Below are 15,700 nucleotides of genomic sequence, written 5' to 3'. Positions count from 1 at the left end.
TCATTGGGATGTCATGGCCAATGCATCCCATCAGTTACCTGTTTCCCCATAAGGTTTGAGAGGCCGTCAGACAGAAAACCCCAAGCTGCGATTCGGGTTCAGCATGTTCCATCTTGGAAAGCTAATGAACATGCTTTAGCCAAATGCTTGTAGTACAGTAGTCCTCAGGGACCAACAGATGGTCCATGTTTTTAGCCATGCTTTAGCCAAATGCTTGTACAGAAGTGACAGGTTTTGTGACCTGTTTGGTTTTTTTGTCTTTTAGTTCAGGGTTCCCCTTGCTTCCACCAACTACCTGCCTCTTTGTTGAACTTCCAGTCCAATTGTTTGACCCAGATACTGGTGCCTACCTCTTTTTGTGGTGTCCTGTCTGAAAGAGGCAAAGCTCTTTGGGCTTACCTGGTAACCTGATAACCTGGTAGTGTGCTTTGATGGTTTGTTTTTCATCTTACATACATTGCGTACATTTTACAGTCCCATTATGACAAAATCAGTGAATGTGAATGTCATTGATTCATGTTGTGACTAAGCAATGTTCAAGAACAAGACAGTTAAGTGCAGAGTTTTTTTGGATTGAAGGTGATCTTACACAGTGGTGAGGTAACAGGTATAAAGTCCTTCATTTAATCTTACAAGCATTTCTTTGGCTTAAATTTTTGTTTCACCCATATGTGCCTGACCTGTCCAGCTCTTGGGAGTGTGGGAGTTCTGCTGCTCTAGCATGGTGCCATGTCATCCATAGAACTGGCATGTGAAACAGTGGAAGCCATCATCTGGCTTCTTTATTCAAGGGGAACAGGCATTTATTCACTCATAAGACTGATAAAAAATATAGATGATTAAATTAGGGGTAAAATGCATTAAACAGGGATTATGAGTCACTGAAGTGGATACAAACATTCAACCTTGGCTAATGAAAACAAATTTGAGTCATCCTGCCTCCACAAAAGATAACTGATACCATATTTTTTGAGATGATGTTTATTGAAAGTGGTGCAAATAGGCCACATATTTTAACATACCACCATAACAATGGATACCACACAAACAGTTTGTAAAATTACAGTAAATAAAGATATATTAATGTAAGCTGTAAGAAAAAAGGACATTATTAATTCCAGTTTTTTGCTGGTTTTGGTTTTGGGATATTAGTGATCAAAGTTCTTCACTAAGCCGGTCATGACTAAATAAATCTTATGAAGTTGTATTAATTCTTTCATTTTAAATAGTTTATAATGTAAAGACTTCATTCCTACAAGTTTTGCCTCTACATATCAAACAGCCATGGAACTAATTTGAATGTGTTTCTGGATCCCTGCCAGATCCCTAAAACACTTCTTGACATTGCACACATCTTCACCGCATCTGCAAGAGGTTTATGTATATGTGTCTAAAACTTTATGGTGCCTCCAGGTGAAATACTGCAGCCATTTTCCTCTGCCTCTTGGAGCTGCAGAGCCATTTTATAGTCAGATATTGCCAGCTCAGTTAAGCCTAGATGGCCACGGATGTCAGCCCGGAGCTTGTATATCAGAGCATCATTAGGCAGGAGCTGCAGTGCTGAAAAATAACAATAAACACACACACACACATACACACACGCACACACACACACACACACACAAAGCGGCATCATGTTACCAGACTTATGAAAAGCTAAAGCACGCACAAACTCTAATTACCTGACGGGAAACTTTAACGTCAATTGTTACTTGATTAGGATGGAGTATATATGACCATCGGAATGGTGCATAGTCAGGGCGCCTTAAAAGGTGGGGAAGTCAGGACGATTCAAAGAGCCCCTGAATGACAGGCCATAAACATTTTGGAACCTAACTGGATTGTTCTGGGTTGGGGAGACAATATGAGCCGTGAGACTGGCCAGGGAGACTGGTCAGGGAGACTGGCCAGACCTGACAGTAGATTTCACTCTGTTTAAACCGAACACAAGTAATGATGAGTCTGCGCTGCATTGCATCGGTGACCCAGTGAAAGACAGAGACTCGTGTGCCTGAGTCTCTGACGCAGAATAACAAACTCATGATGAGTAGTCCAGCGTAAAAGCTTCCTTTCTGACACGAGGAGAATGAACTTTTCAGATATTCCATGGGTACTATGGTAACCGGAACTGCCTCCCTTTTTCAGCGGCAATAACACAAATGTGAATTGTGCATCTGCTAAATCTGTGCTATTTGGTTTATACTTATATAAACAAAAGTACTACTTCATGCATGGAGGCTCAATGCATAGTTATATTTCTCTTTTCAAAACACAATATTATAACAGAATTATGGGTTATGTTTGCTGTTTGCCATAAATTGCATAACCAATAACAACTTTTTTATGTTAGACTCTATTTTGTTGCTAACATGGATCTGATACAGAAAAACATGATGTTACCACAAAGAAAATTTTAAAATATCACACATTTACTCCTTTTAAATAGTCTTTTAATATTCAAAATTAGTCTTTGCTTAAGGGTTTAATTATGTAAGTAAGGTAGTATTTCTGTCACATACCATCCTACTCACAAACATCTGAATCTTTTCGCAGTCATTAGGCTGAAACAGGTTATTTATGGGTTCAGTGAATGATAAACACTCTATATAACATAGATAGAATGAAGACCAGGAGGATTCTACCTAGATATGGATGTCCTTCAAAAATCTCCCACAGAGCAACAAGAAAAAACCATGCAGGATGTCCAAAACCTCATCCAAGAATCTCCTGGCCTGCCATGCTGCAGACAATGCCTCTGCTCATACCTCAACAGAACAAGCCAGATACTGTAGCAACAGCAATCATGAGAGTTTGGCCAGAAAATAAAACTCATAAAGGAGCATTGTTGCCTTCCTTTTTTAGAAAAATGTTATTCAAACAAATGAGTCTAAAATGTTTTTTTCAAATTCTATGTTTGGCACAAAAAACTTTATTCCAACTACTGTATCTAGAACAGCGAGGAAAGCGTCATGATTTAGGGTTGATGCCTATGATGAACACAGATGACTTGTCATTATTAAAGGAACAAGGAATTCTGAGTCATACCAAAATATGCCAGAGGAGACTGTCAGCCAAAAGCTAACAATCATGATTTGCTTATTTTCATTAGAAACAGTAAGGCAAGAGCGGCTAAATTTCATTGCTGACCCAGAAAGTCATTGTTGCATTTGTAATTGTAAACTACCAGCTTTATGGACACACAACTGATTACATTCAGCAGCAAGAGTTTCAGCTTTGCTTCAACAGTCTGATTTTTGTGGAGAAATTCATACTCTAAGCAGAGCATCTGGTGAGTTAAAGTCTGACAGGCGGAATCCAAGTGGCAGCTGATAAGATCTTTATTTCTGTACTCTTTGTCACTATAAAGCAGACCAGTTAATTAACTGTCTGACACATGTGCAAGTATGTGTATGAATGTATTATGTGTAGAATTTGCAGATATATAAACCATTATACTAGAAGTATTAAGGTTTTAGATAGAATGCAAGCTATTTTTTTTCATCTTCTGTACTCCAAACAGATTGGCTGTGAAAGATAACTGAACCAATCTGGCAGGATGAGGGTTGCTATAAGAATTTTTAATGGCCTACTGGGCTTTCTGTCTTGGAGGGCGCCTGGGGGGTGAAAATGTTCTGAAAGATAGCTGCTTTTTTCTCGTCAGTGATCGGTACACGTGAAAGATGTCATTTGAGGGGCCATCAACAGAAATGTGTCACAGAGAGGAATCCGGCAATCACTGTTATGGCATGTGGTCATACCTGAGCATTCGTCCAACTTCCAATCGCTTATACGGGCCGGGGTCACAGAGGCCCAGGGCAGCAGACCCCAGACGGAAGGCCAGGCCATCAAGTGGCACAGGCAGACACTCACGCAGTCATAGACTATGGACGCTTCATATAACTGCATGACTTTGGACTGCAGGGGAAAATTCCACACACATACCACCACCATGGGGCCCATTCCAGAGTATATAATAATAATGATGTCCTGGATATAAAACAGGGCTCTCAAGTTTTGAAGACAGGCAAGAGTGACATTCCATAGGATGCCTTTTCATTGGTTGTTGTGTTGCATTTTACCCAGATACAATAGTACTATTTTCTGATTGGCTATTGTGTAGGCCCTTTCTTTTTTTTGATTGGCTGGTAAGTGACAAGCTCTAATGGTGCGTTCGTTCTCTCCAAGTCGGAACTCGGATGAAAACGTCACGAAAAACGTCACTTCCCGTCGGAAACACGTCTCTTTTATGACGTTGATTTCAGACATGATTTTGTTGTCCGAGTTGCCCTTCTGACATAATTTCAACATGGCGGCTTACACACTCAACAGTAATTCTATTTTATAAATCTTTAAAAATGTTTATTTTGTTAAATGTTATAAATGTTATTGCACGTGTTCGATTCAGAGAATACCATATCATGACCGTAAACAGTATCCAGGCATGCAGTATGAGTTTTTTACCAGACTTATTAGTGTCTTTGGTTTGTTTGCCTCTTGAAAAAAGAATATCGCTATGAATGTACTAAAATATTTTATAAAGCTTTTAATGTGGTTTGACTAGTTCGTATTTCTTGTTTGTTTGTCACTCGGAAAAAATAATCTCACTTCAAATCTGCTAAAATATAAAGCAACAACACACAGCAGCATGTTCATGGAGGCAGCCATGTTTGTTCTGAGATGTGGTAGCTTGAACGGGAGCTTGTCAGATGTGATGTCACTCAACTCAGAATTTCCGAGTTCCGAGAGTAAAACAAACGCACCATTAGACTCCAGCGGAGACGCACTTGTTTTATAGTGAGGCGCTAATGTGCCGCGGTCTGAGAAATATTGGGCATATTACCCTACAAATTATTTTTACGCGTGAGAAATACAATGTGTGGCGGGAGTTACATGACAAAAGACTGAAAAGAGTGACTGTCACTGTGACATTTGAGAGCCCTGATAAAGTTATTGGTACATTCTGGTTTTATACATGTACCTATTTGTAGTAAAACATATTTTCAAAGGGGCCTTATTATGGTTTTCTAGTTTTTCCATTTCCTTTTTTTAAAAAGGACACTTACCTGTACAGTTTAATTTATTTTTAGCTACACTACTGCACATTTGGTAATTTGGTAACTTGCTAAACTGGTTTATTGTTTTTCACTGTTTTTTATTGTTTATTGCAATATTTCTGTACTACTACTTGTACTTACTTTCACTTTACTGTTAAGCAACTGCAGAAAAAATTATTTCCCTCCCGTCCAGTTTTCCTGATTCTGATTCTGTTTTGTAGCTTTAAGTGCATGGGAATGGTCTGCAAAGTCTTACGGCCCAAAGTACACACCAAAGGGAGTAACTCTCACCTCATAACACAATTCTTATTGGCCAGCTACCTGCAAGCTTGGCATGCCCTCACACAGAATGCAGCCTGTGCAGCAACTTTTTCCATCAGAAATATAATGTATAGGGCATGCTGACCAATTAGGCAAGTTGACCAATCAGAGCACATTGGGCTCATTGGGGATGAGGCTAAAAGCTCTAACAGAGCATTTCAGAAAGAGTTATATAATGTAAATGAGCATAATAGGGCCCCTATCATACTTGAGGGAGTGGTATGGTTAGTACTGTAGCTTCACACCAGATCTGCTTGTACCACCAGGCTTCATGTGTCTGCAGTTTCCATGTTCCTATGTTGGCATGTTCCATGTCCTTCCGGGTTTCCCCTCACAGATCAAAGACATGTAGTTATGCGAATTGCCCTGCAATGGCCTGACATCCTGTTCGGGGTGCTTCCTGCTTCCTGGAATATGCTCACCCTGACACTGAACAGGAAAATGTGTATGGAAGGAGATCATATTTGACCCTTTGGAAATGTGCCTCCGAAATGTGCCTTTCAAATAACTTGGTCAGACCAGCAATCCAGCTGTTTTGATATAGCCACTTTTCACTGAAAAGAACACTCTCTTAAAGATGAGAAACAACCACAAACTGTAAATAAAAAAACCATATGGAAGATTTAAGAAGATAGATGGCAAACCTTGCGTGAGGTCCTTCTCTGCGAGATGGTATCTATTCAGAGAGCAGTAGACATTGGCTCTGTTGAAGAAGATATGGGAGTTTAAAGGGTTGATGCCTAGGGCCATGGAGAAGTCCTGCAGAGCTTCTGGAATCCTCTGAAGCATGGCGTGTGCAATGGCTCGATTCAGCAGTGCCGAGTCATCGCTGGAGCCCAGCTCAAGGGCACGAGTGTAGAACTGACAAGCCTGCAGCACAACACAAGAGCGACCAGGAATCAGATTTTCAATTTAACAACCTCCCCATGCCCCATTCCCAAAGCCAGCCTGTCCCCTTCTCATTAGGCTTATCAACACGTTTGACAGACACAGTCAGGTGCCGTGAGTCATGGGGTTATCTAACGTGTTTGCCGGTCACAGGCGTGCTGTTATGTCTGATGAGATGAGGCGGTGACAGAGCTGAAATCCTGTCATCCAACAGTACATCATAATCTGCTTCTCTGCTCCAGATTCAATAAACATCGCAATAATTGTTAAGTAAGTGTAATAATAGTAGTAATAATAACCAAGCGATTCTATTAGCTTGACATACATCACCACAGGTAAGAAACTACTAAAATGACATTTTTTTTCTGTAGTGATTTTACTTTTTTTGGGAAAAGTCTAATGATGAGGTCAGAATGTGCCTCATCTGGATTTGTCTTTGTGGAAGAATAAAAAGCTCCAGGTGATGTACAATAATTTATCTAAGTGTGCAACCAACTACCAAAAGTACTGTTTCTTCATATTCACTGTGTAATAGTGCCAAATACAAATGGAAATGCTGTAAGACTTCACATACGTCGAAGCAGAGTTTACTAAAAGCCATAGCATACACATATTACGATTGAAGCAAATATAGCTAAACTTAAACCTCTAAATACTACAGCATATTAAAATTACAATGGAGAGACCAGAGGTATGATAGGTGTCGCAGCTGGGCACTGATCTGCTCTTATTTAAATGAGGCACTTACCTGTTCAAACTGCCTGTTGTAAAAATAAAGGTTTGCTGCATTGAAAAAGGCCGGGGCACAGTCTGGGTTAAGTGAGATGGCCTTCTGATAGTCTTTCATGGCGCTGGCCCTGTCACCCAGAAACTGACGTATAACTCCACGGTTTGTGTGCAGTAGATCAGATAGCGGATTATGCTGTAACAAAAGCACAGGGAAAGGCACACTCATTATGACAGACAACAATAGAGTAATGAAGGCGACTCATTCAATGCGAGGGCATAGTGCCCTACACAATTATTGGCACCCCTTGTAAAGGGTTAGAAAAAATCCACCTTTTGGTGAAGTAGCTTCATGTTACACTGAAAAATTTGAAAAATCCAACCTTTCATTGAAACAAACGTAATCAAAGAAAAAGAAATCTGTCATCAAGAAATAATTATTTTCTACAAAAATGCAAAGGGCAGATTGGTGGCTCTGAGGATCTGTCCCAGTAATCAGAAGGTTGCTGGTTCGAATCCTGTGAATGCCATGAATGCTCCTACTCTGTTAGGGTCTTGAGTAATGCCCTTAACTGGCAACTACTGGGTATGACATTAGTCTACATCAAGCCCCATAAGGAGGTCCTCCAACTTACAGAGAAAATTGGGGGCTGGTGGCAGGACTTGCACTCCACCCTCCAGAAAAAACTCACACTGATTTATTTGGACGGGTGTGGTGCTGACCTGCTGCTTAGCTGCACTCAGGTTCTCATTCCTGAGGTGGTTTGTCATGTGGTGGATGCTGTAAGCACAGTGTGCTCCTTACTTTTTTACAAATCTTTATAAGGGGTGCCAATGTATTACTGCTGCTTCAGAGCTCCCAGGTCGCATTTTTAAATGCAGTTTGTGTGGAGCTCGCATGGGTTTCTCCCTCAATCCAAATTCAAGCAAAGAAGAGGAATCGGTGACTCGAAATCGCTTATGCGTATCTGAGCGAGAGAGTGAGTATGTGTGTGTGTGTATGTGCAAATGGCCTGCAATGAACCGGCATCCTGTCCAAAAGCTTGGACTAGCCTGCTCAATGGGATCTGGCACATGGATAGATGACATTTTCCAGTGAAAACACACATTCTCTGCTCATGTCTCTGTCTCATATAATAATTTAGTGCTCATGACCAACTGGAGAATGTTTCTGAAACCACAGTGGGTGGGATTACTGTCAGCCAATCACTGACAGATTTAACTCATTTGGTTAGCTGCCACTACCATCATTTGACTTATCAGGCTCTCAGTTAATCAACATTAGTTTCAAAACCTTATTTCTCCCATCGTAATTAATAAAGAATCCCTAAAATTGTCCTACAGTATATGTGACTGGTCCCGAACATCCCAACCAAAATCCGTGAGAACATTTTGGAACCGTGCAGCAAAGCTGACAGCGTAGATGTGGATCCTGTGCGGCTCAGACACTGCCAGCGCTAAATTAACACAGCAATTTTGCTGCCACGTGGGTGGCTGGCATGTGAGCAGAATACACTGCTTCTCACAGTTCAACAGAAGTGCAGTGCAAAAATATCTGAACATCCATGAGAGGGAGAAAAAACCATTTCAAGGCTATGCGGTTCTATGCAGCATAAATGATATCAATAGAGAGGGCTGGACTTTGACCAAGAGGGTCTATGGTTTGAGTATCACAAGTATAATTCTCTACAGGCTTAGGCTTCTATAAAGCCATGTGCCGAGCAAATTATGTCATTTAAAATAGCCACACATCAGTATACTAATTCGCCGGTTAAATGCAACGCCGATTTTAAATGTGAAAAGCTGTGTGCTTTAACGATTATTGGATTACCTTTTTATTCATAAGGTACAGCAGAAAAGAAATATTTATTTGCACAAGCAGACCGGAGTACTTCTTTTCATGCATTTAAGCCTGCCCTCTACTTTGAGACATACTGTATATATGTGAGAGCAAATCTTTGGGTCCTAGCACAGAGTGAGCCATTTGTCCAGTGCCCATTTGTCATTGGATAAGGGCCTCGCTCAAGGGTCCAGTGGCAATGCGATTATGCTGTTGGGTACGCGAACTGAACCAACACCCTCCCACTCACAAGCACAGAAGCCCAACCTGCTGAGCCATACACTGGTCCCAAAGAACAAATTGGTCAAATGAAGGTACTTTGCTGCATCAGTAAATATGACAACTGCAAGAAATTAGCAAAAAATAATGCTGATGAAAAAAAGTGAATATGGATATAATAACAGGATCAGGGGGCTGACACAGGCATCTGATTGGCTGTTTTGTGACGGCTCTTGGCTGGTACCTTCAGGGCAGTGTTGATGTCATGGAAGGCCCCATAGCTGTTCTTCATCCGTAAATTGACAAGAGCACGGCCCTCAAATGCTTCCCAGCACCCCGGCTCCAAGTCAATGGCTACCGTGAACTGATTCCACGCACTTTGGAAGGACCCAAAATCCTTGGAGAAGCAAAGGACTGGACAGAATGAGAACTGAAAAAATAATCTATCCAATAATATAGCAATTGTCCTTTCAGTGTTCAAGCTCTCAGGTGGGCTATGTTCTCTGACACTATGAGAGACTAAATAAGTGCATTACAGACATGATATCATCTTTTTTTTTTTACTGTGACAGCACTTGAAATAAGATTTAAAAAGCAACCAAACTGTGTCACCCCTGTACAAAGAGCCGAATATTTTATAAAAAATTGGACATACCACTGCAAAAAAGAAAAAATTAAAATTCATCCATAGAAGCTTTAACATTTACAACAGACAACATCAAGCTGCTACCCCACTAACATCATCTCTATCTATCAACCTGCTCTCTTGATGTCCTTGAAAAAAACTGTTGACACATTACTGTGTAGCTAATTTCCCTTTCAGTTTCCTCATGTATCCTAGCAACATGCTGGACTGCTTACAAAATGGCATGAAATGCACTGTGTTTGTGGTGAAACCGTGGAGAGAGTGCCAAAGAAACGCTTATCTCCCGGCTCGTATTTATTTACGCATTTGAATGATCATTTATGACGCTTCCTCGCATCGAAAATGCACCCAGCTACATCAACATCACCAAGTGTTATGATTGAATGCATAAAAATGCAAATCTACATCTAATACAATAGCTATGCAATCTGAACTTGAGGTAAACAGATTGCTCATGGAAAGGGCATGTAGTAGGACAACAACCCAGGATAGCTGCTTTACTTTTCAACAAGTTTTGATGATAAAGCTGCTTTAGCCTCAACAAGCTGTTATAAACACAAGCCTAAGAATAAAACCGAATGACAATAGTGTAAACATCCTGTCACCCTTGAATTCAGTTTGCATGGAGGAAGTACCTGTAGGTTGTACCCAAGGCTCACACGAGCTGCAGGAGAGAGTGGATTGAGGTGCAGGGCAGCCAGGAAATCCCTCTGGGCTCGTTTGTCAGCCTCAGCGTGGCCGTAGTCCATGAGCGTGTTCCCCCTCCCGATGTAGGCTTCTGGAAACAAGGGCTTGAGTCTCACTGCCTCGCTGTAGGTTCCCACCGAGTCCTGAAGATTGCCCAGCCTAATTAAAAGAGTGTGTGGTGTAAAATAATCCATACGGATCCAACTCATATATAAGTCTGGGTCAATAACATAATTATATTCCCCAAACACGGAACTGAGGGAGCAGGACTCTGTGGAAGGTTGAGGACAAGTATCTCTCACCAAGTCAAACTCCCGAGTCATGTAAAGTCAGAAGACTACCATAAGAAGCCCAGGACATTTGTCTCCCTGGATGGGATGCCAGTCCATTGCAGGACATACACTCACACATGGGCAATTTAGAGACACCATTTCACCTAAACTGCGTATTTTTGGACTGTGGGAGGAAACCAGAGTACCAGGTAGAAACCTATTCAAATAGTGGGGGAAGATGTCAACTCCACACTCAGAGCCACTCTACATCACATAATGCTACAGGCAAAACCATACATAAGGGCAATGCAGAGATTCCAATTAGCTGGACTGTCTCTGCACTGGGGGGGAACCCAGTGTAACATGAGGAGAACATGTAAATTCCACATGCAGTGCTGTGTAGTAACCGATTACATGTAATCTGGATTACGTAATCTGATTACAAAATTCAAATACTTGTAATTAGAATAAATTACATTTTAATTACATTTTTAATCAGATTATAGTTACCTTTTTAAGGAATACTGTTTTTAAACATTACATTTTTAATAAGGCCTATACAAACGTGAATAAATCCGTTTCTAATAGTGTCCATGTAGCCTGTTACTGGGTAAACGTCAAAATTACTGCCAACAGTTTCGACAGAATGGAGGAGGACACACATGATCAGATGCTTGTGAGAGCAGCAGGCAAGATGAAGATGTCTGCGTTTCACCATTAGTGTACAGATGTAGACATCATTTTATGCTTGTGCACACCCAAAGATAACAGTCCTATACAATCTTTGTTTTCCGAAAGCCAAAGAGTATTTAAAAAAATATATATATTTGGAGATACGTTTTCCATGACCTTGATTGCTAGCTAGCTAATGTTAGGTGTATCTAGCTGGCTACTAGCTAGCTAGTGGGCTGCAGTTTAACTAGCTAGCTAGCTCACTAATGGCAGTTATTTACTATCATGTAATGTTGGTCAAATATTTCATTGCAATAATTTTTTTCACTTGATATCAATGATTATCACGATAAAATTTAAGTCATCATTTCTTTACTTCAATGCTCCATTGTAGCTTAAAATTCCAATTAGGATTCCCCTTAAGAAGATTTAAAACATGAAAAAAGACAAACTGAATGAACTGTAAATTGAAATCTAATTTTAATAAAAAAGTCATACAAAAACTCTTTTGTCATAGGGCGTAACGGTAGAAAACACAGACTGTTTGCTGATGGGCTTTTTCTCTGACTGCCTTGCTGCTAGTTCCAGGGAACCTGATTGATGTTGATGGTGGATTCCCACTGAAAAATAAAATGCACCCTGAACCAATATGGGATGCAATTTGTCCAGTATTTCCAATTTGCCCCTCCACCACCACTCAGCAAATTCATTGGGGACTCCTGGGGGCGCTGGTGTCCCATATTTCTTCAGATTGTGACTCTAAGCAATTGCATGTTCTACTGGATCGTAAAGTCGTAGGTAGTCAAAGGAAATGTTTAAAGCTATTTTTCTAGTAAGTACATACAGTACTGTATTAGGCAGTCCAAAGAAATGTTTAAAGCTGTTTATCTGGGTAGCAAGTGTGGCTTTGGCTTTGAACAAAAAACACAAATTAAGAGTAACACAATAAAAACTAGTAATAATTTCTTCTGTTTTCTAAAAAGTTACTGATATCTAGTTGGATGGCTAGATGAACACCGCTTCAGTTCCCAAACTTCTCCTCAGGGGCACCTCAGCCGTTCCATGATTTTGTTAAATTTCACCAACAGCTCAATTAAATAATTAAATAAATTGGTTTAAAAAGTCAGTGACAGATTGACTAGCTGTATGAGGTGCTAGTGGCCTAGTCAAAAAATACATGGCTGCACTGGACGGCCGCTGCAAATACTGGGATGATTTTAGCAGAGGTTCTGAAATGGCTAAGCTGACACACTTTGACAGGCATAATATCATAGTTTTACACCAACACGAGGATAATCTAAACATCATTTTCTTTGCCTGCCTAAGACTTTTGCACAGTACTGTATTTGCTCAGAAAGCATACTATTTGACATTAGAGCATATGCAAATTGAGTAACGCCATAAAAACTAACAGAAATATCGTTTGTTCTCCAAAAAGTCACTGAAATTTCACCACCAGCTCACTTAATTAACCTAATTAGCACAAAAAAAGTTAACAAGGTGTCAATTAGTAGAACATGGTTTGCTAGTGGCCGGGTCAAAAAATACATTGATGTTTTGGCAGGTTGCTGCAAATGCTGGGGTGACTGTAGGAGAGGTTTTTAAATAGTTAAGCTGACATACTTTGACAGACATAAAATCAGAGTTTTACACCAACACAAAGATAATTTAAACATCATATTCTTTGACTGCCTAAGTCAGACTTTTAATTGCCAAAGCATCACTAACATCTTTTTACCTTGTTTGTCCACAATATCTCCATTTTCTAAAAGGTGTTATAACTTCTGAGCTGTCAATTTTTTCACCAACACAAGTTTTCTCTGAGGGAGCGCTCCTCTCTTCCATGACAGTATCATGTGGCATTTCCCACCAACTAATCAACCTTACTGTGCATTTGTTGAGTGTAGGTTATCCATTCCATATGATACCATATGATTGTTTGGAATTAAATTTGTTTCTGTGATGTGATGTGTGCTATCAAGTAATGTTCCTTATTGACAGTTTATTGATGTTTCACATTTTCTTATAACCCAAATTTTACACAACAATGAGTCTATATGTTGTTTTTATCACCTGGCCCTATTGTGAAACCAACAAGACCATTTAGATCTGGTCAATGTACAGAAGTAATCCAATTGTAATCAGATTAGATTACACTTTCAAGTTATCCAAAGGATTATGTTATTGATTACATATTTAGTCATGCAATTGGGAATCTGTACCAGATTACTCTCCTGAAGTAATTTACCCGATACTGTCCACATGCAGAGGATACGGCTTTTGACCCTTTAATCCTGGAGGTGCTATTATGATTTTTCTGTTAATAGGTGACAATGGTTTGAAATGCTACATTATATAATGCACGGGTGTAACATTCTGTGTCCACATAAGAATGGCTGGTTAGCATAAGGATGTGAATGATCCTTGAGGCCGCAAATAATCCAAGGCTATCTTGTGTGGTTACAAAGTGCATATTTTGGAAAAGTACAATTCCTTTCATTTCAGTTGAATATTGGCCAACTTTCTGTCTAGTTAAACGCAACACTTCATCTTCTGTGGAAACAAACTACATAGAGTGACAATAGCAAAAGACTTTTTTTACAGTCATCCTTGTTGTGAATTTTCATCTTATTTTTCTACCAATGTCCTTTTATCCAGGGGGATTAAAGTAGCTCACCAGAGCAATACTGTAGTAACTCTAGTAGAGACACTGTTACGGAAATAGGGGATCTTGTTTTTTTGGGATTTCAAATATAAAAATTACCACGTATGCATATAAGGCCAAGGTCTTTGCAGTATTTCATTAATTAACCCTGGATATTTATATAAACAGGGATACACCACGTCACATATGGGTTAAATTCAGAGGGCACATTTAGTTGTCGTACACTGTGTGCTGTAGTGTGTCAACAATGACAATTAATCACTTTCTCTTGAATGCTTACTTGCATACCAGTTACGTGCATCCCTGTTTATAAAAGTTTTCCCAAACAGTAAGCCAGTATGAGTGATGTGTTTGGCAGTCTGATAACCCATGTTGAGTACTCCAATAATCCAGTTCAGGGTCACTGTCTCAGATGACACGTTGCACAAGGCTAGTCCATCACAGGGCACATGTTTACATTATGGCAATTTAGACATCGGTTCAGCTCACTGCATATTTTTGAAACGCCAGAGGAAATCAGAGTACCCATCGGGGACCCACACTGCAGCGGCGCCGTCCACTGAGCCATCATCTCCGCATTCCAACCCCCCCGCACGATGCAGTCCTCCTGCTTGTCTACCAAGTTCCTTTTATGCTCAAGAAGAATCTTTCCCAAATTCCCTCTGCCAGACAACTTTGTCCTCACGTTGAGCCGACTTTCCCACATCACACATGACAAAGGCCCACCGAAGAGAGATACATATTCGAAAAAGTAAAATAAGCTTTTGCTCCTGATTACCGCAGTAACTCAGCAATTCAGCTGTAAGATAAAAATACTCAGCAGACCCTCCAGTTGTAAGCCATTCAATCTGCTGTGCGCGATCTAGACGCCTTTTGTTGCCTGAAAGCATGTAGTCATGACTCTCTTCATTAAGTGTCATATTCTTGCATATTTTGATAAAATCCAAAATATTCTTCAGTTGTTTGCCTTAGTTTAGAAGAGCAACATGAAACACATGATAAACACAAAACACATCAGTAGAAGAACAGTTAAGTTCTTTGAGCAGTGATCCACTAGCAATGGGCCACGCCTAAAATCCTTCACCTGAGACTCGGGACTTCACGCTGAGACGGTGGCATGGTGGCGCAGTGGTTAGCAGGGTTTGAGTCTCCATCATGGCTCCAAGTGTGTGGAGTTTGCATGTTCTCCCCGTGTTGTCGTGGGGTTTCCTCCGGGTGGGTGGAGTTTTCAAATTGTGCATGAGTGTGTGAGTGTGCCCTGCAAAAGGTTGGTACCCTATCCTGGGTTATTACGTGCCTTACTTCAGACTCCCTGTGAGCCTGAATAGGACAAGCCAGTACAGAGGATGGATGGATGGATGGATGGAATGAACTCTGTAGCCAATCAGGATAAGAGCATGCATAAATAATCAGGCTGCCTTGACCCATTATGCATGAATGACAGCGTCCGTCTCCCCCTCTCTCTGCCTGGGAAACAACAGATCTCCCTTGTCATCACTGCTACCAGACTGATATCACAGCTTTTAAGAAAAACAATCGCTGAAGACCACTCTACACCAGTGGTTCTCAATCTTTTTTGCACCGCGACCCAATTTTTACCATGCTAGCTCAGTTGCAGCCCTATATCAAGTATACATTTAAATTAACGCTATGATCAAGCACACAGTGCACTCTGCAATTTACTAATCAATGACTATCGCACAAATCTGA

General features: G+C 40.5%; 1 protein-coding gene across 1 annotated transcript in view; it reads right to left on the bottom strand.

Moving 5' to 3' along the window:
• Nucleotides 1-978: 978 nt before the first annotated feature.
• ttc6 (tetratricopeptide repeat domain 6) overlaps nucleotides 979-15,700 on the bottom strand; it is a 70,765-nt gene continuing 56,043 nt past the window's right edge. The window contains exons 27-31 of the mRNA XM_023840287.2: nucleotides 10,330-10,540; nucleotides 9,293-9,445; nucleotides 7,012-7,185; nucleotides 6,020-6,245; nucleotides 979-1,560 (exon numbers count right to left, since the gene is read on the bottom strand). Coding sequence (XP_023696055.2) covers nucleotides 1,391-1,560; nucleotides 6,020-6,245; nucleotides 7,012-7,185; nucleotides 9,293-9,445; nucleotides 10,330-10,540 — 934 coding nt within the window. The 3' untranslated portion in view covers nucleotides 979-1,390. The remainder of the gene's footprint in view (nucleotides 1,561-6,019; nucleotides 6,246-7,011; nucleotides 7,186-9,292; nucleotides 9,446-10,329; nucleotides 10,541-15,700) is intronic.

The sequence above is a fragment of the Paramormyrops kingsleyae genome, chromosome 14 (genome assembly GCF_048594095.1).
Source record: "Paramormyrops kingsleyae isolate MSU_618 chromosome 14, PKINGS_0.4, whole genome shotgun sequence".
In the NCBI taxonomy this organism is placed as follows: domain Eukaryota; kingdom Metazoa; phylum Chordata; class Actinopteri; order Osteoglossiformes; family Mormyridae; genus Paramormyrops; species Paramormyrops kingsleyae.
This window is presented reverse-complemented; position numbering and strand designations above follow the sequence as displayed.